At 30.8% G+C, this 24,573-nt stretch overlaps 1 protein-coding gene across 3 annotated transcripts; it reads right to left on the reverse strand.

Moving 5' to 3' along the window:
• Positions 1–886: 886 nt before the first annotated feature.
• LOC139491849 (2-oxoisovalerate dehydrogenase subunit beta, mitochondrial-like) lies at positions 887–24,572 on the reverse strand. Of its 3 annotated transcripts, none has more exons than XM_071279750.1 (10): positions 24,397–24,567; positions 23,124–23,201; positions 21,765–21,833; positions 20,622–20,755; positions 19,177–19,332; positions 18,243–18,276; positions 17,792–17,929; positions 5,692–5,837; positions 3,947–4,033; positions 887–3,070 (listed from the first exon to the last, which is right to left on the reverse strand). In XM_071279750.1, exons 1-10 carry the CDS (start codon positions 24,521–24,523, stop codon positions 2,927–2,929), a joined length of 1,113 nt encoding a protein of 370 aa, XP_071135851.1. In that variant the 5' UTR covers positions 24,524–24,567; the 3' UTR covers positions 887–2,926. The 3 variants fall into 3 exon arrangements, with proteins under 3 accessions (XP_071135851.1, XP_071135850.1, XP_071135849.1); XM_071279749.1 differs by lacking the exon at positions 18,243–18,276 and adding an exon at positions 18,452–18,485 and having other exon boundaries at positions 24,397–24,566; XM_071279748.1 differs by lacking the exon at positions 18,243–18,276 and having other exon boundaries at positions 17,792–17,963; positions 24,397–24,572.
• Position 24,573: the final 1 nt, after the last annotated feature.

The raw sequence follows: 24,573 nt of genomic DNA on the forward strand, positions 1-24,573 counted from the left end.
GCGGTCGTATTAAAACTGCCCATTTTGCAATAATAGTCTCTTCTATTTTCATTTTTTTACTGTGGTTTTCTTTTAAATAAAACAAGAGTGCACACTGAAATGTCTCGCCTTCTTTACATACCATTGATATTATGTTGATAGTTCTTATTAAAAAGCTTTTACTACAACTATCACATAAACTAAACATGATCCAAGAAAATGAGGTCAAGGTCATATAAACCAAACGAGAAATACATGCACACCTTACAATCATTCAATACGCTAAATATAGTTGACCAATGGCTTATAATTTCTAAAAAACAGACTTCACCAAGAAAACTAAACATGAGGTTAAGGTCAGATGAACCATGCCAAGCAGATATGTACAGCTTACAATCCTTTTATATACAACAAATATAGTTGACCTATTGCTTATAGTTTATGAAAAACACAACCAAAACACATAAACTTAACACTTATCAATGAACCAAGAAAATGGGGTTGAGGTCAAATAAAATCTGTTAGACTGACATGTACATCATTAAATATTTTCATACACCTAATATGGTTGACTTACATGTATTGCATATAGTATGAGAAAAAAGACCAAAACTCAAAAACTTTCACCACTGAAAATGAGGCAGATGACACCTGCCAGTTGGATACCTTGTAGACCTATTGCTTATAGTATCCAAGGTATGGATTTAACCACCAAAACTTAACCTTGATCACTGATCCATGAAATGAGGTCGAGGTCAAGTGAAAATTGCCTGACGGGCATGAGGACCTTGCAAGGTACGCACATATCAAATATAGTTATCCTATTACACATAATAAGAGAGAAATTAATATTACAAATGTAAATGTGGTTGTGAACTACTTCAATGTACAACACAAAAATAATACACACTTTTTTCTTGTTTATTGGTTTATCAAAAATACACACAATTATATTTTTTTCATATCTTGACATTTTCAACTTCATTCACTTATGGAACATTCATCAATCAGCTTAAAAATCACCCTATTCATAAATAAGCAATATTTTTTAACTAAATAACTAAAAAAACGTCATGGTCTTAAATGCATATAAAACAACATTATATATATATATCAAAGACCTTTGACAGTCTATGGAATTTAAATGTATGGCCATCTCAAGCTAGTAAGATAAATATTAATATTTATCAGATTCTTTAATTACTGGGAATTTTATTTTGGAGATTACGATTAAGGTGGTACCGTACCAATACTTTCACTAAAATAAATTTGGCTTGTTTAATTTTCATAAAATTTGAAAAAGTATTTACTTTGACCCTTTAACAGAAATATAAAAATTTCAAAAATTTTGAACCAACAGTTTTGTCAGAAAAATGACACTGGTTATATAGTAGTTTGACAAAAAATCAGCATTCAATCCTTTTTTAAAATTTGCAAATTGTTGAACATTTGAACTTGTGGATCATTTTGGACCAGTGGCAGATCCAGGGAGCATAGTGGGTGTACACCCCCTTTCCTTTTTTTATTGGAAGCAGTAAAAAGGCTAGATTAACACCAAATCAAGCTCCATAAAAAGATGGAATTGCCTCAGGCCCTGGTGTGATAAAAAAAATCAAATTAAAGGGATTAATCTAAATTTAATTGAAAATATATGAGTATTTAAAGATCTAGTAGTAAAATGAAATAATAATGCTTTAATGTAATGCCCTTGCACAAATTCTTAATCAATATAAAATGTATAAATTTGATAAAAAAAAAAGAATTCTTATACAGTGCCAGTCTTTGTAGGAATCAAGCATTTAAGAAGAATTTCAAAATAAGTTACCCATCATCGTTAATTTCTTGATTGTTAATTTCTAGTGCATTTCAACAAAATTGTGTCTTGAAATACCTAATAAAGAAAAGGAAAACAAATGTTATATAGTCGTACACTATTTTACAATTTGAACTGAATTAAGGTGGTACCCAACACTTTCACTAAAATTAATTTGGCTCGTTTAATTTTCATAAAATTTTGACAAAGTATTTACTTTGAACCTTTGACAAAAATAAAAAAAATTCAAAAAAATTGAACCAACCGTTTAATCAGAAAAAATACACTGGTTATATAGCAGTTTGACAAAAACTTGTTTTGATCATTGAGAAGCTTAGTATTCCTTTGAGAACACAATGTCATTAAAACGTTCTGCTGATTTTACAGAGTTGTCTCCCTGTAGTGTTAGGTACCACCTTAAATGTAAACTTGAGCAGGTTTTTGTCATGTTTTGACTACTATCTGATTCTTATGCAGATTGGTAAATAACTTTCATTAAAGCATCATACAAGAGGTACAAACTTTATTGGCACAATGTGGATAAAACCAGAGGATTCCTGATATCATATATATAGTAACAAACATCCTAGACTTTTGCCAGTTAAATTCATAATAAGTGAACACAAATTATCATAATTATGAAGGTGCATTAAGTTTACTGAAGGGTATTTAATTAAAGAAAATTATTTTCTTGATCAACATAAAAGACTTTAAAGTTCACTTCCATTTGGCATTGAAACATGCCAATCTTGCACTTAAACGACTCTTTCAAAGTTCTAGTGACATTGACAAAATTTCATCATTAAATGGCACATCAAAGATTCCTTCGTTCTAGTCTGTAGCAAATGAAGATCAGTCTCCCATGTTGGAACCAATGCATACACAACTTTCTTATACTGGGGTTCTATTTATTTTTGTGGTAACCAATTTTTGTGAATTGAGGAAAATGGTATTTTGTAACCTTCCATGTAAGCCTTCAAAAAAATGTATTTTGTTCACCATTGAAATCCATGATTCACATTTACAGACGAAATCCACCGGAATTGGAATTCCACGAAAAATAATGAATCCACAGTACACAAGAGAAACAAATATCTATTTTGAGATTCAGTATCACAGCATCTATAAGTTACATTATCCATAATTAACAATTTTTTTAACTGCCTCTAAACACCGCCATTTGTCAGGTAAATAAAAAGCTTCAAATGCATGAGGGAATGGAGTGTCATAACCACATATTCTCATTACAGGTGCTTCTAAATTCAAAAAACATTCATCCTGAAAAATAAAAAATATATATTTTAAAACATCCTTATTTTCTATAATTCTAATATCATGATTAACATGATTAAATGACTTTAATACATTTATATGGTATAAATTCCTTACTATCAAAAAAAAAATAAAATCAAAGCCCTTGGTAGCACTTTGGGTAAAGATGATCATTGTCTCCCTTGATTTGCAGAGCTCAACATTACTGTTTGTATGATTGTCCAAGTGAAAAAAGAAGTCAGACAAGAAAAAATATCATAATTATTTTTTAATCTCCTTATTAACCTACATTTGTATTTATTTTATGCTATTTAAAGGGTTTACCATAATATAATTATTGATCAATATAAGTACAGTGTAACCTGCTCAATCTGACACCTGCGTATTCCAACCTCCTGCTTTAACAGACACATTTTCATTGTCCCAAAACATGCCTATCCTTTCAGAAAAAACCTGAGTATTCCGACACCCTGCTTTATCTGACATTTTTTTCGGGACCCCAAGTGTGTTGGATAACACAGGTTACACTGTACAATGGTTGGTTTGAAATCATAAGAATTCCTTTGACACATGTGTTCTGTGTTGAAGACTGTACTTTGACCTATATTGTTTTACTTTTACAAATTGCGACTTGGATTGAGAGTTGTCTCATTGGCACTCGTACCACATCTTCTTATATCTAACTAAGGGTTGTGTTAATAGATAAAGATTGCATTAACTATTTCAGATTTTGCACAAGGGATAAGGGCAAGTGAATAAAGAAGTCTGACATAAGTTGATTTTATTGCAGTTTGCCCAAAAGGCTGTTAAAAAATGACAATGAAGGTCTGATGTGTTTCCTTTGACAGAAAAACAAAGATACAAAGATAAGGTAAAGCATACCTGTATTGTTGCTGCTATTTCTGCTGCCACTCCCATAGTAATTGGTGCCTCATGGGAAATTATACATCTACCCGTTTTCTTTACAGACTGAAAAAAAAATTAACACAAATGTTTCAAAGAAAATGTCATAGAGTTCTAATTGGAGGACTTTCCACTCCACGAGCATACAGGTAAATAAAAAAGAAACACACATTTTTCATGTTTTATCAGCAGTGACGGTTTTGACTTCTGATCAACCAAATTAAATAGTGTCATTTTCCTTTTATAATGGGTACATAGAAATTAAGACTAGTCTGTATTGCTATGCCATAATTATTTCATTTTTAAAATTTTAAAATGACATTTGACAGTTACTTAATTAAAAACAGAACTCTAGACCTTAATTTTTTAGTAGAGTGCACTTTATGTTGATTTGTACCACCTAAAATTTGTAAGGGTTCTGTGGAACCCAGGGTCTCGCGGCTCTCGCCTACTTTTGCTGTTAATCGCAACAAAAATGAAGAAAAAAATTAATAAAATTATTCCTCTCTTTTGATTGTAAGAAGCTTCTATCCAAGTTTGGTAAAAATCCAGGATAGTTTATGAATCAAATAAATGATTTAAAAACTTTAACTGCAGACTGTAACTAATGCTAGCTGGAAGAAAAACTAAGTCCATATTTGTAAGTAAAATACATATAACATGTATAAACAGGTACAAAATTTTAACAAAAATTCATCATTTTGACAAATGCATGGTTTCTTGTGATTTTGAAAATTAGCAATTACAGAAGAGCATGAGATCAAAGGTCATAGAAAGTTTTACCAGTATTCAATTATATTGCTTTATCATCATTTTTGTTGAGCCTGCAACTTTATTCGAAAAAGCAAGACATAGCGATCCTATATTACGTCGTCGTCTGCAGCATCCACAAATATTCACTCTGTGGTTAAGGTTTTTGAAATTTTAATAACTTTCTAATTAAAAAACTATCCTGGATTTCTACCAAACTTATGATCATAAACAAGCTTCTGTCCAAGTTTGGTAGAAATCCAGAATAGTTTTAGAAAGTTATTAATCATGAGAAACCATCCATTTGTCAAAATGATTAATCTAAATAGTTTAATAACAAAGTTTCTGCTGTATCAAGCTGCCAAAATTTGATCTTGATTAAAAATTATAGTAGTCTTGGTCTTCTCATTATGAGCATGATGAGTGAATATATTGAGTTTGAGTTTTACAGATGCAAGTACAGGATATTTGTGAAATCTAAAAACGCTGTGTGCAGACATGCATCTAGACATTTTTAGATAGTCATGATAGAGATGGAGTATTTCAAGGAGTTTTGTTTTTATTGATTTTTATGTGATTTACATTAAATTAAGAAATTATAGCCAGGTTTATATTTATGTGAATAATGTGACTGACTGTGTATTGAAATAATAAGAAGTCTTATTCTGTTAACTGATACATATATCTGTATGCAGATATTTTTTAAAATCCAAAAAATCAAACATGTTTTTTTGTAAATTAAAAAAAAAAATGCACTTATAATTGCATGCAATAATTTCTTATTTTTACAGTAAACTAAAAAAGTAAAGAAAGTGAAGTGGAACTGCTCTGGATTGGCTGAATGGGATACCTAGAGCATAATAATCTTACATTTATCACAGTTTCTTCATCCCACGGTAATATTGTCCTCAAATCTACTTACATTTATCCAAGTGTCCTCATCCCACGGTAATATTGTCCTCAAATCTACTTACATTTATCACAGTTTCTTCATCCCAAGGTAATATTGTCCTCAAATCTATCACTTCACATGAGACATTAAATTTTTCCTCCGCCATATTAGCTACCTCTCGTAATACATGTACCTGAGTTCCATAACCAATTAATGTCACATCATCGCCTATAAATAGAAATGAGAAACTAATACAGAAAGATGATGGAAAAAAATCTTTACTTGACTCATTTTTGTTATTATGTCTGTGATGTCATTCATGGTCAGCTTCTCCTCATGATACATGTAGCATCTGTAACAGATTATATTTAAGAAATAATTCATGGGGGCTTGAAATTATATCTTTTTTACCATATTTTGGCCCTTTATGCAAATATTTATTATTGAAGAAAATCATGTTTCGAAGCCTTTCAGTTTCAGTTTTTATTTATTCCTACTTAGTTTTCATGTTTTGACGATTTTCAGTTTCAAATTTTTTCATTTTCCAATAGAATGCTCTATTCTTACGTCATGAATCAATGACTTCATTTACATAGTCTCATAATATAAAACTGTTTAAGTCTTCCTATTTTTTTCATAAATTTTTCACCATTTATCCTTTTTTCCCCAACAGTTACGTATACCCAATAAAATAATTACTTTTCTATTTTCAAAACCAAAAAGTCAGATAATCACTTTACCTTAAAAATTCATTAAAAGAAAACACAGTTGCCCAAATTTTTTTTCTCCATTATTCCAGCCAAAGAAACAAAAAGATTTTTTTTGTTATCTCAACAATGTTTCCTTTACATTTCATAAGTAGAACCCTAAATAAATTACATTATTATCTGAAATGGGAGTGGGTCCCCCTAAAGTAGTTGGTGGAGGGGGTACATATTTTACACACCTATAGACAGTTTTTGATTTTTTGATTTAAAAAAACCCACCATTTTTGTACATGTTCAAAAGTGTTTTTTTTTACTTTACTTCTTTATTTGTAATTTTAAATAAAGTTCTATCTATCATTCTCAATACTGTATTTTGAACTACTTTATTTTTGGATACTTTTTTTCAGCACTTTTTGCACATTATTCTCTATTCTGTAAACCCCATCCTGACCTTCATGAGGCTAAAAATAATGAGTCACCAGTAAAGTACAATGACATTGACATTGATCAAAGATTCAAGAACTTCAAAGAACTAGAGTATTCCTTGACCTATCATATGCAAAATAATTTTCCAAAATTAAAAAAAAAACATTAAAAAACAAAGATCATTAATGTATGTAAAGTCCTGCAATTAAGTATCGTACTACGTGGCAACAAATATTTTCTTAAAATAGAAAGAAGAAAAAGATCATTAATTTCTAAAAAGACATTAACCAATGGAAGTTAAAAAAAATTACGATGTAACTTTATTTACTAGATTATATAAATCCTTGACCTTGTATGAAAATTATTGTCCATAAAAAGAACGTAAATAAAATACCAAAGATCATTCATTTTTACACTGACAGAACTTTGTCCTACATTTCTAGCTTGAACTTTCTGTACAAAAAAAGTTAATCGTTTATGCAAATTATCTAACCTAAAAGGAAAATGAAATTAGCAATGATCATTCATTTAATATGTATGTTATCATAACAGACTATTCGATGAATAATTGATGCAATGATTTTGACAAATTCACTTAACAAAAGTGCTTGGCATTTCTTTTAACTGTATTTTTTTTGTTTTGACCTACAAGAGCTACAAATCACTCAATAGTACAAATAGAGGGGGAAAATGAATCAATCAAGCATTGCTACTGCTGTGATTCAATCATTTATTAGATACAGTTTATAGTTGGACATTTTTTTATATCTCATTTTCAATATTTTTTTCTTTATTAAGCTTTAGCAAGCCATACATATATATACACATGGAAAAAAGTATTGCAACACCTTCATTTTTTAAAACTTGAAAAATCAGTCTCTTATTTTATATGGAATATGATAAAATATTTGTAAAATAATATTGAAACGTAGTTAATGATAACATTGACATTAAAACGAACAAAAAATGCATGAAAAAGTTTTATCTAACCAAAATTTTTATAACAAAATGAAGTGTTTTTTTGTACAAAAAACGCATTTTACAACTTTTACTGTAGTCGAACTTTACAATGTCAGCCTTTTCAAAATTAATCTTAAGATGATTGTTCACATCATGGTTGATCGTTATACCCCAAAGAATTAGTACTTTGTGCACAGCCCCCATTCAAACGGATAACCCCATCTTAATGTTTTCTGATTCCTGCCATAAGTCGACTAATTGTTGCTAAGGTAGCAGCAACCATTCTTGACGAAGGGTATTGTTTATTTCATGATGTGTTTGAACTGGGTGTGTTTTCGTGCACTATACGCCCAATAGTGTCCCATATATGCTCGATATGGTTCAAAGTCGGGCTACGATCGGGTCAAGGAAGATAAACCGAATTCCATTGGAACAATGGAGCTTCCTCCACAATGCTAATTTCTGCACTATATTGGATATGGGCAACTGTGTGTCTGTTCGTAAGCAAAGGTCCCTGAAATAGTTTTATCACAGAATAACCAGTAGCGATGCGCCGATCTCGAACAGTTCTTGTTTAAAGTCTCCTATATGGTCATCACTCTCTTTTTAGGATTGTATTGTTTGCAATGAGTTTCCTTCTGACCAACCTTCATTATGCTTGCTTTTCCCTAGCAGATGTTATAGGGGGTATTCTTGATCTCGAAAGGTCTTTCACATCGTTTGTTGCCTGATTTTTATTCTCAAAACAACTTATAGTGGAATGGTGATGACCAACTGTACGTGCAATTGTCACAGCGACATACCTGCTTCTCTCATGCTGATTATCTGCCATCTTGCTGCAGTTATAAGTTCAATCACATAACTTTATAAACTTGGTTATTTAAAGTGTTGAAAACAATTAGGATAAAACATCTGTTGTCTTGTTTACGAGTACAGTAGCTGCATGTGCAGATAAGAACTTATCGAGTCAATATTTATTGAATAAACTCAGGAGATATTTAAATAATGTTTAACTAGTTCTATTTCAACAAATTATATTACAAAAAAATAAAGAGTGTTTTTTTAATTTGAATTTCAATTTGGTGTTGCAATACTTTTTTCAATGTGTATATATATCTATTTCTCTAATTCTTACACAATTTATCCCTTTCCTGACATGTTGATTTATTTCATTTCTCTAATTTTTGTAGTATTTTCACATTTCCTGACCGGTGTGAGAAAAATCTGTTCTCAGCAAATGATTGGTTGAAATTTAATTGTGACGTTAAATTTTCTTGTTTTCTTCTGAATTTTCTTATTGTGACGTCATGAAAAAAGGCGACCATGCCTGATGACTTCACATCAATATTACAAAACTTTCCTCAAATCTATGAAAAGGAAGGATAAAAATCATAAGAGAAACAGATTGCACCACTGTAACTTGTGTATTACGATATTTCTCTACTCTCAACAGTTAAATTTTAATTATTTAACCAGATGCTCCACAGGGCACAGCTTTATACAACCACAGAGGTTGAACCCTGAATGGTTGGGGCAAGTATGGACACAACATTCAAGCTGGATTCAGCTCTAAATTTGGATTGTGATTAAATAGTTGAAACTGCATATGTTTCTGACACAGAATGAATGTGGTCTAATGAACTTAAAATATTTTTTTTGCCTTTGAGCAATTCACTATGCTGTTGAATATTAATCCTCTCATCCTCTCAAAAAAATGTTTGAAGAAATTTTCTTTTTATTTATGAAATCTGAAATGAGAAAATTTAACCCCCCCCCCCCCATTTTTATTTCACTTCCCCCTTTCCCTTTTCCCAAAACTGATCTCAATTCAAATTTCTAATGGAGTTTGCAACTCATTTAAATACATCATAAAATATTAAAATGTAAAATAAAGTGCTTGTTATCACTTATCACTGAATGGTAAAGATTGTTTTAATTTATCAGTTGGTAGTAAAAGTGAATATACATTGTATATTGTATAAAACAATGATTTAAATTGATTCAACTACTATTCTGGACAAAGAAAGATAACTCCAATTGAAAATTTCTTGCTATTGCACAATATTGTGCAATTAGATATTTCTTGCTATTGTGCAATATTGTGCAATTGAAAATATTTGCTATTGCACAATACTGTGCAATTGAAGATTTCTTGCTATTGCACAATACTGTGCAATTGAAAATTTCTTGCTATTGCACAATACTGTGCAATTGAAGATTTCTTGCTATTGCTGAATACTGTGCAATTGAAAATTTCTTGCTATTGCACAATACTTAATATAATAATTTTGGATCCTGATTTGAACCAACTTGAAAACTCAATACTTAATATAATAATTTTGGATCCTGATTTGAACCAACTTGAAAACTGGGCCCATAATCAAAAATCCAAGTATATGTTTAAATTCAGCATATCAAAGAAGCCCAAGAATTCAATTTTTGTTAAAATCAAACTTAGTTTAATTTTGGACCCTTTGGACTTTAATGTAGACCAATTTGAAAACAGGACCAAAAATTAAGAATCAACATACAGTTAGATTTGGCATATCAAAGAACCCCAATTATTCAATTTTTGTTAAAATCAAACTAAGTTTAATTTTGGACCCTTTGCATGGACCTTAATGTAGACCAATTTGAAAACGGGACCAAAAATTAAGATTCTACCAAATTTCCAATGGAGTTTGCAACAATAACTACTCATTTAAATACATCATAAAATATTAAAATGTAAAATAAAGTGCTTGTTATCACTGAATGGTAAAGATTGTTTTAATTTATCAGTTGTAGTAAAAGTGAATATACATTGTATATTGTATAAAACAATGATTTAAGTTAATTCAACTACTATTCTGGACAAAGAAAGATAACTCCAATTGAAAATTTCTTGCTATTGCACAATATTGTGCAATTAGAAATTTCTTGCTATTGCCCAATACTGTGCAATTGAAAATATTTGCTATTGCACAATACTGTGCAATTGAAGATTTCTTGCTATTGCTGAATACTGTGCAATTGAAAATGTCTTGCTATTGCACAATACTTAATATAATAATTTTGGATCCTGATTTGAACCAACTTGAAAACTGGGCTCATAATCAAAAATCTAAGTATATGTTTAGATTCAGCATATCAAAGAAGCCCAAGAATTCAATTTTTGTTAAAATCAAACTTAGTTTAATTTTGGACCCTTTGGACTTTAATGTAGACCAATTTGAAAACGGGACCAAAAATTAAGAATCTACATACACATTTAGATTTGGCATATCAAAGAACCCCAATTATTCAATTTTTGATGAAATCAAACAAAGTTAAATTTGGACCCCGATTTGGACCAACTTGAAAACTGGGCCAATAATCAAAAATCTAAGTACATTTTTAAATTCAGCATATCAAAGAACCCCAAGGATTCAATTTTTGTTAAAATCAAACTAAGTTTAATTTTGGACCCTTTGCATGGACCTTAATGAAGACCAATTTGAAAACGGGACCAAAAATTAAGATTCTACCAAATTTCCAATGGAGTTTGCAACAATAACTACTCATTTAAATACATCATAAAATATTAAAATGTAAAATAAAGTGCTTGTTATCACTGAATGGTAAAGATTGTTTTAATTTATCAGTTGTAGTAAAAGTGAATATACATTGTATATTGTATAAAACAATGATTTAAGTTGATTCAACTACTATTCTGAACAAAGAAAGATAACTCCAATATAATTTCTTGCTATTGCCCAATACTGTGCAATTGAAAATATTTGCTATTGCACAATACTGTGCAATTGAAGATTTCTTGCTATTGCTGAATACTGTGCAATTGAAAATTTCTTGCTATTGCACAATACTTAATATAATAATTTTGGATCCTGATTTAAACAACTTGAAAACTGGGCCTATAATCAAAAATCTAAGTATATGTTTAGATTCAGCATATCAAAGAAGCCCAAGAATTCAATTTTTGTTAAAATCAAACCTAGTTTAATTTTTGACCCTTTGGACCTTAATTATGTAGACCAATTTGAAAACGGAACCAAAAATTAAGAATCTTCATACACAGTTAGATTTGGCATATCAAAGAACCCCAATTATTCAATTTTTGATAATTTTGGACCCCGATTTGGACCAACTTGAAAACTGGGCCAATAATAAAAAATCTAAGTACATTTTTAGATTTAGCATATGGACCATAATTTGCTATTGGGCTTGTTTCCTATAACGATAGAAAAGTGATAAAAATGTGTATTACTGTAAGAAAAGTTGTAACTACATCTAAAGATGCCTTTATTTTTATCAATATACAAGTGTATGCTACTCTTCCCTAGAAAAAAAATTGAAATTAACAAATTTCAAAGATTATACGACCGTATTTTTGTTACTTTTCGCTTCCAAAGTGCATAACGCTGACTGGTTTATAGATAATCGTCACTGGCAAATTCGTAACTTTTGCTTTCAAATAATAAAGAACATCGACCAATATGAATAGTCAGAAGAAAATGCCGAGAACTATAAGTATTTCTTTAGCAGGTGTAAGAACACTAGCGTTACTTTGGTTTCCGATTTCGTAATGCAAATTTTAGATGATGTAATCTGCTTTGTTGTAATAGAATTCTTTATAACAATATGCAAATATGAACTCTCGCGAGATGTTTAAACAGGTAAATCAGAGATGATTTACATTCTAGTTTTGTTCTTCGTAATAATTAAGTTAGAAAATGACGTTATCGTTATGCGTTACATTTCACACGAAACAGAAGTCCAGTTATTTCCTTTTTTTTATTAAAATTGTTTTTGTCGTTAAGTTCTAATCATATTCTGCAAATACTTTTCAGAAACGCAATAAACTTGTCAAAGGAGAAGTAAACTTTTACCATGCATGACTTGAAAGGAAGTACTTTATTGATTTTAGCCCACTAAAGTAGGTTAAAATGTGGAAACCATGTAGATGGTGTACAGGTCACAAATATCACATGGTGCCTATTTTAAAGATTTTAGTTCCAAGTTAAAAGTTTTTTTCTTTACTGGATTTAAAGAATTTTACATTGCCAATGATTTGGAATAAATTGTATATAACTGGAATTTCAAAACCAAATATAAATACATTTTTTTGGCTAAAACATCAAGATACAACGATTATGGTATCCTTTATCAATGAAGAAAATATGGAAATTTCTGAATAAATTGTACTAATTGTTTTCAAAACAAGCACATATTTAGGAGTTTTATAATACTGTTACATTTAAGATGGATTTTAAGAAAAAGTATACTGTTCAGATTAATTTAAGCAGATTTTGCAATAAAATAAAACTAAAAAAATGCTTTCCGTTTCTTATGGTTTCCTGTCGCGTTTAAAAAAACCTTTAATTTAACATTGAAAATAGATTTTAAATATTAACATGAAGCAAGTAACACTAGTAATGGTGTTCATTTATGTCTTTTGAAATATATTGTGCAAAAAAGAGAAAATAAAGATTGGTTTCCTGTCACGTAAACGATGAATCAAAATGTATTAATTTTTTCTTGAAAAACTCAATTGTTCCATTAATACTATTCTAACACCAACACAACCCACAGAATAAAAGTTAAAGTTTTAGAACTTATAAAAAAGGATACAAAAAGAAACCAAAGGCCAAATACCAAATTATGGTCCATATCAAAGAACCCCAAGGATACAATTTTTGTTAAAATTAAACTAAGTTTAATTTTGGACCCTTTGCCTTAATGTAGACCAATTTGAAAACGGGACCAAAAATTAAGAATCTACATACACAATTAGATTCGGCATATCAAAGAACCCCAATTATTCAATTTTTGATGAAATCAAACAAAGTTCCATTTTGGACCCTTTGTGCCCCTTATTCCTAAAAACTCCCAAAATCAAACCCAACCTTCCTTTTATGGCCATAAACCTTGTGTTTAAATTTCATAGATTTCTATTTACTTATACTAAAGTTATGGTGCGAAAACCAAGCATATAATGCTTATTTTGGCCCCTAATTCCTTAACTGTTGGGACCTCAACTCCCAAAATCAATCCTAACCTTCCTTTGGTGGTCATAAACCTTGTGTTTAAATTTCATTGATTTCTATTTACTTATACTAAAGTTATTGTGTGAAAACCAAGAATAATGCTTTTTGGGCCCCTAATTCCTAAACTGTAGGAACCAAAACTCCCAAAATCAACCCCAACCTTCCTTTTGAGATCATAAACCTTGTGTCAAAATTTCATAGATTTCTATTTACTTAAACTAAAGTTATAGTGCGAAAACCAAGAAAATGCTTATTTGGGCCCTTTTTGGCCACTAATTCCTAAACTGTTGGGACCAAAACTCCCAAAATCAATCCCAGCCTTCCTTTTGTGGTCATAAACCTTGTGTTAAAATTTCATAGATTTCTATTTACTTTTACTAAAGTTAGAGTGCAAAAACTATAAGTATTCCGATTTTTGCGGTCGTATAAAAAGCTCTGCAAGTTTCGCACTTTAAATATTAAAATTTAACTGTCGAGTTGAGAAATATCGTAATACACTTGTTGCAGTTGTGGAATCTATATTACATCAACGAGTGAATTGTTTGATCTCAGTTCTTCATTGGTCAAAATTTATTATGACATCCAATTTTCTTGCTTTCCTCTAAATATCCTATTGTGACGGCATGAAAAAAGGCAACCATGCCTGATGACGTCACATAGAAAGAACACATCTTTTTGCAGATCATTTGAAAAGAAGTATTGAATGTTTCTGCATATTGTTTAAAAATCATTAGAGAAACAGATTCCACCACCAAATTTCGTGTAATACGATATATATCAACTCTTGATCATGTTGATAGTAAAATTTTAAATATTTAAATGTCTGGAGTGGATAAATATCTTATCACACTCGATGCAGTGGTAGAATCTTTATATAGACAACCATCACAACCTTGAATAACAGTAATTTATGATCATGCATTATTTTCAATTATTTAAAAATTGCAATAATGAAGGCACGCAATAATTTCTGATTTACACTACTTGTAGCTATATATATAGAAATGCATGCATCTTGTGTCCTCAATCTTGTCTGTCATTTTTTACTGTTTATTTTGATAAAGCATATATACTTTAATAATTTATAGGACAAAACCTTGAATTAAATCATTCATAAAACATTTTGTAAAACATTTTGTAAAATAAAGAATTCAAATCAGGTACCTGATAATTGTTGAACTTTGTTTTAATGATAGATTAGTTAATGAATATTGAAAAACAAGAAAATTCCTAAGTGTAATTTAATTTTTTTTAGCACACTTACTTACTGGCCTTGTTTACATCTTAAATTAATTCCTAGTAGATCATTATGACTAGTTTCTGTAAGCAAATTACAGAAAAAATCTGTCATTCAGTGGAAACTACCAAGAGCTAACTGACAATTTCAGTCATATTTATATTTCTTATAGTTGACCTCATTTTCTGTTTTCATGACACAATAATTTGACTTTCCCGTGCCAAGCTTACCAAAATTCGGCAATCCCGTGTCACGCTTAGACCCCAATGAGACCCACCTTATAGTTGGCTGATAATTTTCCCTCTTTGAATAATAGACAGAAATGCAGAAATATAGATAAAATAGTCACCCTTAGGGCAATAACTTTAATAAGGTTCTGAATGATGATATGTAAAAATAGTCTTTAATAGACAGTTAAAGATCCAATAACTCTGGAAAAGCAAACACTTATTTTCAAAATCAAAAGATATTTCAGTGTAATGATTGTACATTGTAGTTATTTGATTGAAGTGTACTTTAGCTAGTGCATAATGATATATGACAAACTAATCTATTCCCATAAAAAGAAAATAATCTAACCACATAAATGGATAAAGACAAATCTGTAGTTGACAAATCAGAAAATAAACCTTGCACTGCATAAAAATAATTACTATCAAAAGTTAGCAACATACTATTAGACTGCGTAAATACCTATTTTTTGCATAAAATCCAAAATGATTGGTCAAAAATTTATCAGAGCATAAGCTCCCAGATAAATTTTGTAAAATGAACATGTTAGAAAAGTGTAATCTAATATTGTTCCCAACACCTAAACTACTCACTCAGAGGCTCTTTAGAGCCTGTGTCGCTCACCTTGGTCTATGTGCATATTAAACAAAGGACACAGATGGATTCATGACAAAATTGTGTTTTGGTGATGGTGATGTTTTTGAAGTTCTTACTTTACTGAATGTGCTTGCTACTTACAATTATCTCTATCTATAATGAACTTTGCCCATTAGTAACAGAGGAAATTATTTTGTCAAAATTTACAAAATTTACCAAATTAATGAAAAATTGTTAAAAATTGTCTATAAAGGGCAATAACTCTTTAAGGGGTCAACTGACCATTTTGGTCATGTTGTCTTATTTGTAGATCTTACTTTGCTGAACATTATTGCTGTTTACAGTTTATCTCTATCTATAATAGTATATTCAAGATAATAACCAAAAACGGAAAAATTTCCTTAAAAATACCATTTGGGTGGGCAGCAACCCATCAACCGGTTGTCCAATTCATCTAAACATTTCAGGGCAGATAGATTTTAACATGATTGAAAATTCAACCCCTGTCAGATTTGCTCTAAATGCTTTGGTTTCAGAGTTATAAGCCAAAATCTACATTTTACCCTATGTTCTATTTTTAGCCATGGCGGCCATCTTGGTTGGTTGGACGGGTCACTGGACACATTTTTAAAACTAGATACCCCAATGATGATTGTGGCCAACTTTGGTTAAATTTAGCCTAGTAGTTTCAGAGGAGAAGGTTTTTGTAAAAGTTGACGACAGACGACGGACGACGACGGACGCCAAGTGATGAGAAAAGCTCACTTGGTGAGCTAAAAACTCTCAGTTGTCCATGAATAAAAGTCCCATAACTAAGGAATTACAAAAGTGACACTCATAATTAAAGTCTAATAACTCTGAAATTACAAAAGTGACAATCAATAATAAAGTCATATTACTCTGGAATTACAAAGTAACAATCATGAATAAGTCCAATAATTCAGAAATAACAAAAGCAATAATCATGATTAAAGTCCCATTACTCTTTAATTATAAAAGTGACATTCAGGAAAATTGAAAGAGAACTTACATCCATCTATTCTAGCTCTGTGGGAATATTCCCAAAAAAAATTATCACAGGAACTTTGAGTTATTGTATAACTTGTGAGAAAATGTCTAATTTTCCATCAATAAAGCCCCAAATCTGGAATGAATAAAACATTGAAACCTTCAAAATTGAAATGGGACTTTCTTTCATCAATTCTAATGTGGTGATTAAATTTTATCAGAACTTGTAAATGCAAAATGAGTTATGGTACAAAGTGTAGCCATACAAGATGGACTGACCATTTTATGTCAAAGAGCCCTGGGTGTATAACACTGAAATATTTTTCTTCTTCAAAATTTAGATGTCTTTCGATCACAACAAAGCATCTGTCCAAGTTTTGTTTAATTTCAATATGATTTGACAGAGTACCACATCTTCTTCTTTATAATTATTGATTACTGATGTCCGAAAAACTTTCATCATAGACTGTATGGATATTTTAACTGAGACATTAAATATTGAATTGAAAAAATTTCGATTTATTAGTAAAAAAAACCCATTCAGATATCAAGCCTTTAATGTTGTACGCCAGAAGTGTGATCTGCCTACAAATGACCCATCAGTGAGGTTCAAATAAAAAACTTAAAAGGCCAGTTAAAGAACATAGAGGACCCAAAATTCTGAAAGGTTTTACCAAGGTTATCTATCCACATATAAAATATGACAAAATAAAATAAATGGGAAATGTGTCCTTGGGAGACAGATAATGCTCTTGCCTGCATATCATATAAAGTTATAAAGGGACATAACTGTAGAATGGTAAAAGTGATGCAATTCAATATGTACTTGATCTGAGATTTTGGTATTAAGCATCGTGTAAAAGTTTAATAACATTCAGTTGAGGCATAACAGAAATATCAAGTATCAACATGATCAACCAAAATGTAATTTTCTTCATTTTACAAAAATTGGTAGCAACAATAGTAAATAAATCTACAGTATTAGCCTACCTTCTAGAAGAACTTCAGCTTGTCCTAAAGGTATTGTATAATCCCCCGATGGAACCTCTTCAATGGCAGATCTGTACAATATCTTAGGTTCAAAGAATATACAAGGGTTCTGGTCTCTAATACATGATAATAGTAAACCTTTGGCTTGGTGGGGTCCTCTAGGAATAACAACCTACAGAAAATGGTTAAAGGTTACAAAGAATATACAAGGGTTCTGGTCTCTAATACATGATAATAGTAAACCTTTGGCTTGGTGGGGTCCTCTAGGGATAACAACCTACAGAAAAGGTTAAAGGTTACAAAGAATATACAAGGATTCTGGTCTCTGATACATGATAATAGTAAACCTTTGGCTTGGTGGGGTCCTCTAGGGATCACGACCTACAGAAAAGGTTAAAGGTTACAAAGAATATGCAAGGATTCTGGTCTCTAATACATGATAATAGTAAACCTTTGGCTTGGTGAGGTCCTCTAGGGATCACGACCTACAGAAAAAGGTTAAAGGTTATAAGGAATATACAAGGATTCTGGTCTCTGATACATGATAATAGTAAACCTTTGGCTTGGTGGGGTCCTCTAGGGATAACAACCTACAGAAAAGGTTAAAGGTTACAAAGAATATGCAAGGATTCTGGTCTCTGATACATGATAATAGTAAACCTTTGGCTTGGTGAGGTCCTCTAGGGATCACGACCTACAGAAAAAGGTTAAAGGTTATAAAGAATATACAAGGGTTCTGGTCTTTAATACATGATAATAGTAAACCTTTGGCTTGGTGGGGTCCTCTAGGGATCACAACCTACAGAAAAAGGTTGAAAGTTACCTGATAGACGGTCAATACTCAAACTGGAATATCTTAAAAAGATTATTTTCCTTTTTGTAGCATGACAACCTAAACATATAGAACTAGTTATCTTCATCTAGAAAAAACAATGGACTGTAATTTATACTTATAAACAAATGCACATTTTAGGAGGAGAACTAACAGTTTTTCAGCATACATATTTTTTTTAAAAAGATTTAAGTGCCATAATTTTGTAACAAAACAAGAATGTGTCCTCAGTACACGAATCCCCCACTCGCACTATCATTTTCTATGTTCAGTGGACCGTCTCTACACAATAACTATGATGAGTTACAACAAATGTACTTACTTTAATACCAGGTATATGAGCAAAGAAAGTTTCAGGACTCTGTGAGTGATATTATAATGTCCCATGGCCCACAGCTCCTGTTGGGGCTCTACAAGGTAACTATGATGAGCAACTTACTTTTATACCAGGTATATGAGCAAAGAAAGCTTCAGGACTCTGTGAGTGATATAATGTCCCATGGCCCACAGCTCCTGTTGGGGCTCTACAAGGTAACTATGATGAGGAACTTACTTTTATACCAGGTATATGAGCAAAGAAAGCTTCAGGACTCTGTGAATGATATAATGCCCCATGGCCCACAGCTCCTGTTGGGGCTCTAATCGTAAGCTTTCCACAATCAAATATATTTCCTGTCCTATATCGGAACTTTGCAGCTTCATTTGTTATCTGAAAAAATATATGCAAATATTTATGAAGACAGGAACACACCCTTCACAAATAATTTTACCCCCAAAAAAAACAGGCCATTACACCATAACAATTTTTTTTAGAAACAATCCTTTTTTTTTACTGGAGAGCTAGCTATTCATAGGTAGACTGAGGTTCCTTATAATTTTTAATTCATTATCAAGGGAAAAGGCCAGAAGTTACAAAAAAGTTCATAACTTGGAACATTTTGAAAAGAAAACATCCTCTAGTGATATCTGATAATATGAAAAAAAAAATAAGTAAAGGGAGACAATTCAATATAATAAAACAAAACAAGTATTTTAAAAACTTTTTGCTTTTAACTTCATTTTTTTCTTTCTAAATATTCAGCTGTCAGATATACTGTCATAAACTTTCTTTAGGAAATTACCTTTTTTTATACTTTGTGTAAAAAACTCTCCTGAAAATATCAATAGACATGATAGAAGTTATTACCAGTGTTATTTCAACTGATCAGGTGGAACTTACTTTTAATTTGCATAAGTACAGTCTATTTGAAGAAGTGTGTGATATGGATGATTGCCTTATTATTATTACTGATTTCTAATCACCTATCAGTGTCATCAAAGGAATTTACAAAACAATGACTGGCACTTCATTGATGAGTTTATCCTAAAACACCTATCTATAGATGGACTGGTTTATTATGAGGGAACCGGTTAAACTCCGCCCAGTCAAGTGAAATAAAACGAGTAATATACCCAATTCAAAAATTAAAAAAATTCTGAGGAACTCTGTATCTTAATTACAGCTGTCAATGTTAATGTGTAACTGTAATGTTGATTGCCAACAATCTGGTCCATTTATCAATAAAATCAAAAGAAATAAAAAAAATCCACATTTTCTTCATTAGCTTATTCTTGATCTTGAAGAAGATCCTGCCTTATTTTCATTACATTCCATGAAAGTTTGACAAAGTTATGATGTTAAAAAAATCCAGGACTTATTTAAATAAAATCTTAATTATTTATCCTAAGTCTATCTATCAGTAAAATATAAAAAATGAAAAAATATATAATTTTTATTTGATTGTTTTCTTTTAATCATAAAAAAGGCTGGCCACATAATAGGAAAACTTTATTAATTTTTGATTCTTGGTTTTGTCAAATTCTGCATAGTGCATACAACCTTATAGAAAAATCAAAAAAAATCAGGTTCTCTTGTTCCCAAGAAATCACAGAAAGTTGGTATCCAATGAAAAGACATAATGTACAGTAAGTACAGTTACACAAGTTTCTTTGAAATACCTGATCAAAAGCTGGGAAAATATAATCAGCAAACTGTATCTCTGCAATGGCTGTAGAACCCATTGTAGCTACTCCTATACCAAAGGCTACAATACCTTGTTCACTTAAGGGTGTGTTAAACACTCTATCACGACCTGTAGAAAAATAAAAATTTTAATGAAAACAAACATGACACTATTCTCTTCTGTCTAAAATTAACTCTGATTATCTCCCTTGGTCTATTAAAACATGCAGTAAAAATAATGTGAAGACAACCAGACAGACAGATGTCCCTTAAAAATGCTTTGGGCTCCAGATCTTTAAAAGAGAGATCATGGTCCAATTATAAAGCATTGTAATGTTAATTGAGATATTAAAGGAGGCTCGAGGGTATAAAAATTTCAGAAAAAAATAAACATTTGTTTTTCACTACAAATTTTATTTATTACCTTTTGTAGTTGTTACTTTATCATATGGTACAAAAATCATTCAAAACAATCAATTCGTGTTGGCCCCAGATGACATTTAAAATGTGTACATCATTGAAAAAGTTCCAAATTATCTCCCTTTGGTGGAAAAATGTCCTTTTTTTGGCTTTAAAATTGAAATATCTTTTTTAACTCATCGGTGACATATATTTTTTAATATAATTTCCATATAAGCTGTACTTAAACTAAATTATTGTAAAATTTGAGAGATTTCTGTAATAAATTTCTTTTTTATTTCGATATTACCTATATTTCTCCTATTACTTCAACCACCTTTACAAAAATGTATACTTCTTTCGAGGGCAGATTGTGAGCGCAAATGAACGGTGACCCCACTTTTTTATTTTAATTTTCTATTAACTATATGATAAAGTTCATTTATAGAAAAAATAAAGAGAAATCCTATATAAATGATTTAGACCCGCGAACCCCCTTAATAGATTGTTTTCTTGAAAACTTTAGTTGACATCTAGAAGGTTTTTTTCTACTTGTGTTGTTGGGTTGATGTCTGAAAAATGCTCTGGATTCTTGAGGTCACTTTAAATTAGGATTTATTGATTTTAGTATTTAATTTAGTTAATATAAAATCATATTGGTAAATTTCTTGATTGTAGAATAAATTTCATCTTATTTTTGTACAGTAAATGTTTTTTTTCGCCTAAAAATATAAACTTGCCATATCTATCTTTTAATTCTACACTACATCTAAATACGCCACCGAATGCTACATCTTCTCCAAACAACACTGAAAAAAATAGATTTAAATCAAATATCAAATTAATATCAGAAGCAATGTTCACATTAAGAATTTTTGAAGGCAAGTACAATCTGTCCAGGGACTCATCATTTTTTGTCAACACCAGTTCATCAGTAAAATGAAATTTTATTACTGTACTACATAATTTATTACTTCAGTCTCTATGACCAAAAAAAAAAAAAAAAATGCAAGGAAATAATATAAAATTTAGAATATTTTAAAACTTTTGATATAAAATAATGAGATATTGATGCAGCATCTTTGCCATTCTTTGGACTCACTTATTTTAAAAAGATTAGTCTGGACAGGTTTTCACGAGTCCAGGACTTATGATCTACTCACCTTGTTGAGAACCCTGAGAAGAATAAAATCTTTCTCCAACAAAATGTGTCAATAGAAATTCTAATGCAACACCGTTTGTAATGTTCATTTTGATTGGATAACGTCACTTATTTACATGGCATCAATTGACAATTGATGTTATGGGACGCATGTGCAAACGCAGACGGCATTTGACATATTTTAAATACATGTTTTAACGTTGTTTTCTGTCAGTTTCATTAGAATGGAGATAACAATATTGTATTTTAAGCTCCGACGGAATCAATTGGGGATTTGATGGTCGCAAATATCTGTTTACTGTCTCTGCTAACGTGTTGCCAGTAAACTTTATTTGCGACCATGAAATCCCCAATTGATGCAGTCTGAGCTTAGAAAACAATACAGTTATCTCTTGAATATCAACCTTAGACACCAATATAATTCCAAGAACTCTGCTTTTTGCAACAATGACATCATGAAAATTAAAGGTATGATTAAGCCTTTGTAACTGGGATTGATATCAATATCATCACGGTTAGCTGATACAGCATGATTGCCATTGACCATATTACACACATTTTATCTATATTTATACAATGCATAATTTCCCCTTGTTTTGTTAATAGAAGAGAATCTATAAATATCAATATCATTTTGTTAGTTCAGTATTAAATCAGGAAGTTAAACATGTTAAAGTTTTGTTTACTAGACAACTAGTGGAACATTCCTTTCTAACAGATTCATAAATGATGTGGTGAATGCAGATGTTTCTTCTTATGTCATTATTTAATACATGCATTAACATTTAATTTTTTTTAACCAAAGGTTCTTTTTGTTTATATAATATTGTATACAGTACATGTATAGTTACACTTTTCTTTGCTTTCAAATTTTTAGATCTGAGCAATCAAGATGAGTTTTATTCAAGAATAAAGACAGAAGAGTTATCTCCCTTACCTGCTGATGGATCTGTAGATAATGCAATATCTAAAGCATTATTTACAGCTTGTACTAAATTCATACGAGTTGTCTCCCCTGAAAAGAGAAAGAAAAGGATTAAAAGATACAGCATTATAATAGATGAATAGACATTAACATAATGTTTCCAAAACAAATAATTAAAAGTAACCAATAATATTAAATGAATTGCAAATTTTGATCCTTCCAGCATGTGTCCTACAGCTGACAGATTGTGACATCAGAAATATTCTCTTGTTGACCTAAAAAAAAACCAGTAGACCAGATAATAGTGGCGAAGGCTAGGAGGAGATAATTCAAACCATAAAGCTTCTCACGCTAGCAAATTTAAATCTGAAATAGATACTTAGTATTTCAAGTGTCAAGTGATTTAAACACTGTAAGTGTAGAATACATATGTACTAGTGCAATGTCTACATGTAAGTAAGTAAGTAAATTATTTATTATAGTGGCATGTGTTTTTCACAAAATATTATATAATACACATGATACAGTGAGATATAAAAACAATAATTAGAACACCTGACCCTTTGGGTCTACAAGTCACTTTCGCCATAAATTTCAATGGTAAAACAACAAATATAAATGTTATCGAAAATTTTCATATAAGAATTTTTTTCTCTTACTGAAAGCTTGCAATAGATATTTAGCAGTATTTCTCGGATGTTGACATATATTTAAACTGTTCTTCATTTGATAGTATAAATATATTATATTGACAAATGTCATTTAATAGATGAAGCACTGGTTATGGGGTAGCCGGTCATGTAACATGTGACGTGTAAGAAGTACAGTTCACTTGGCTGCCTTTAATACATTCGACTGTGTACTGTATGACTGTGCAATTTTGATCCTAAATTAAAGTGTACATGTGGATGTTCCTCTTAACAATGAGCATGATGAGGAGGTTGTGATGTCTTATGGTCATTGTTGTCCATGCTTTCAGTTTGGATATTATTTGGAAAGTTGGATCTGTTTCATGCAATGGAGTGTGAAATAGTGAGCATTTCTTTGCATCAAAACCTCTCAATCCATGTATTGACAACAAATTTATCCACTTTTCTGTCAATGCAGGTATTAACCTTTAATCATCCTTGGTGCCATAAACAGAATCCATATCAAGTATTTTTAAAGTAATCTTTAAAGGGTATCTTTTATTGTTATATTTTCAAGATGTCATAATTATTTTTGATATATATTTTAGCAGGTGCCCTTTCCAAGTTCATTGCTACTGAGTAAGCAAATGAGTTACCGTGAGCAGCAGAGATTGTGTCAGGAACATATTGTACTGACGCACATCTGTGGACAGACAGAAAAGTCTGTAAATTCTTTTTTAAAAACCTTGCATTCTGCAAACACCGCAGAAACTTCCAGGACATAGTGTTGTTTCTGAAGCTAAATACACAGGAAGTGGATTTAAGGGCGATAA

The sequence above is a fragment of the Mytilus edulis genome, chromosome 10 (assembly GCF_963676685.1).
Source record: "Mytilus edulis chromosome 10, xbMytEdul2.2, whole genome shotgun sequence".
In the NCBI taxonomy this organism is placed as follows: Eukaryota; Metazoa; Mollusca; class Bivalvia; order Mytilida; family Mytilidae; genus Mytilus; species Mytilus edulis.

Excerpts from the sequence above, each read along its gene's own strand:
- LOC139491849 (XM_071279748.1), bottom strand. The coding sequence starts at position 24,523 with ATGTCCTGGAAGTTTCTGCGGTGTTTGCAGAATGCAAGGTTTTTAAAA. Across the intron at positions 17,964-19,176 it reads CTCATATACCTGGTATAAAA|GTTGTTATTCCTAGAGGACC; the intron begins GTAAGTTCCTCA and ends CATTTTCTGTAG. Across the intron at positions 3,071-3,946 it reads AAATAGCAGCAACAATACAG|GATGAATGTTTTTTGAATTT; the intron begins GTATGCTTTACC and ends TTTATTTTTCAG.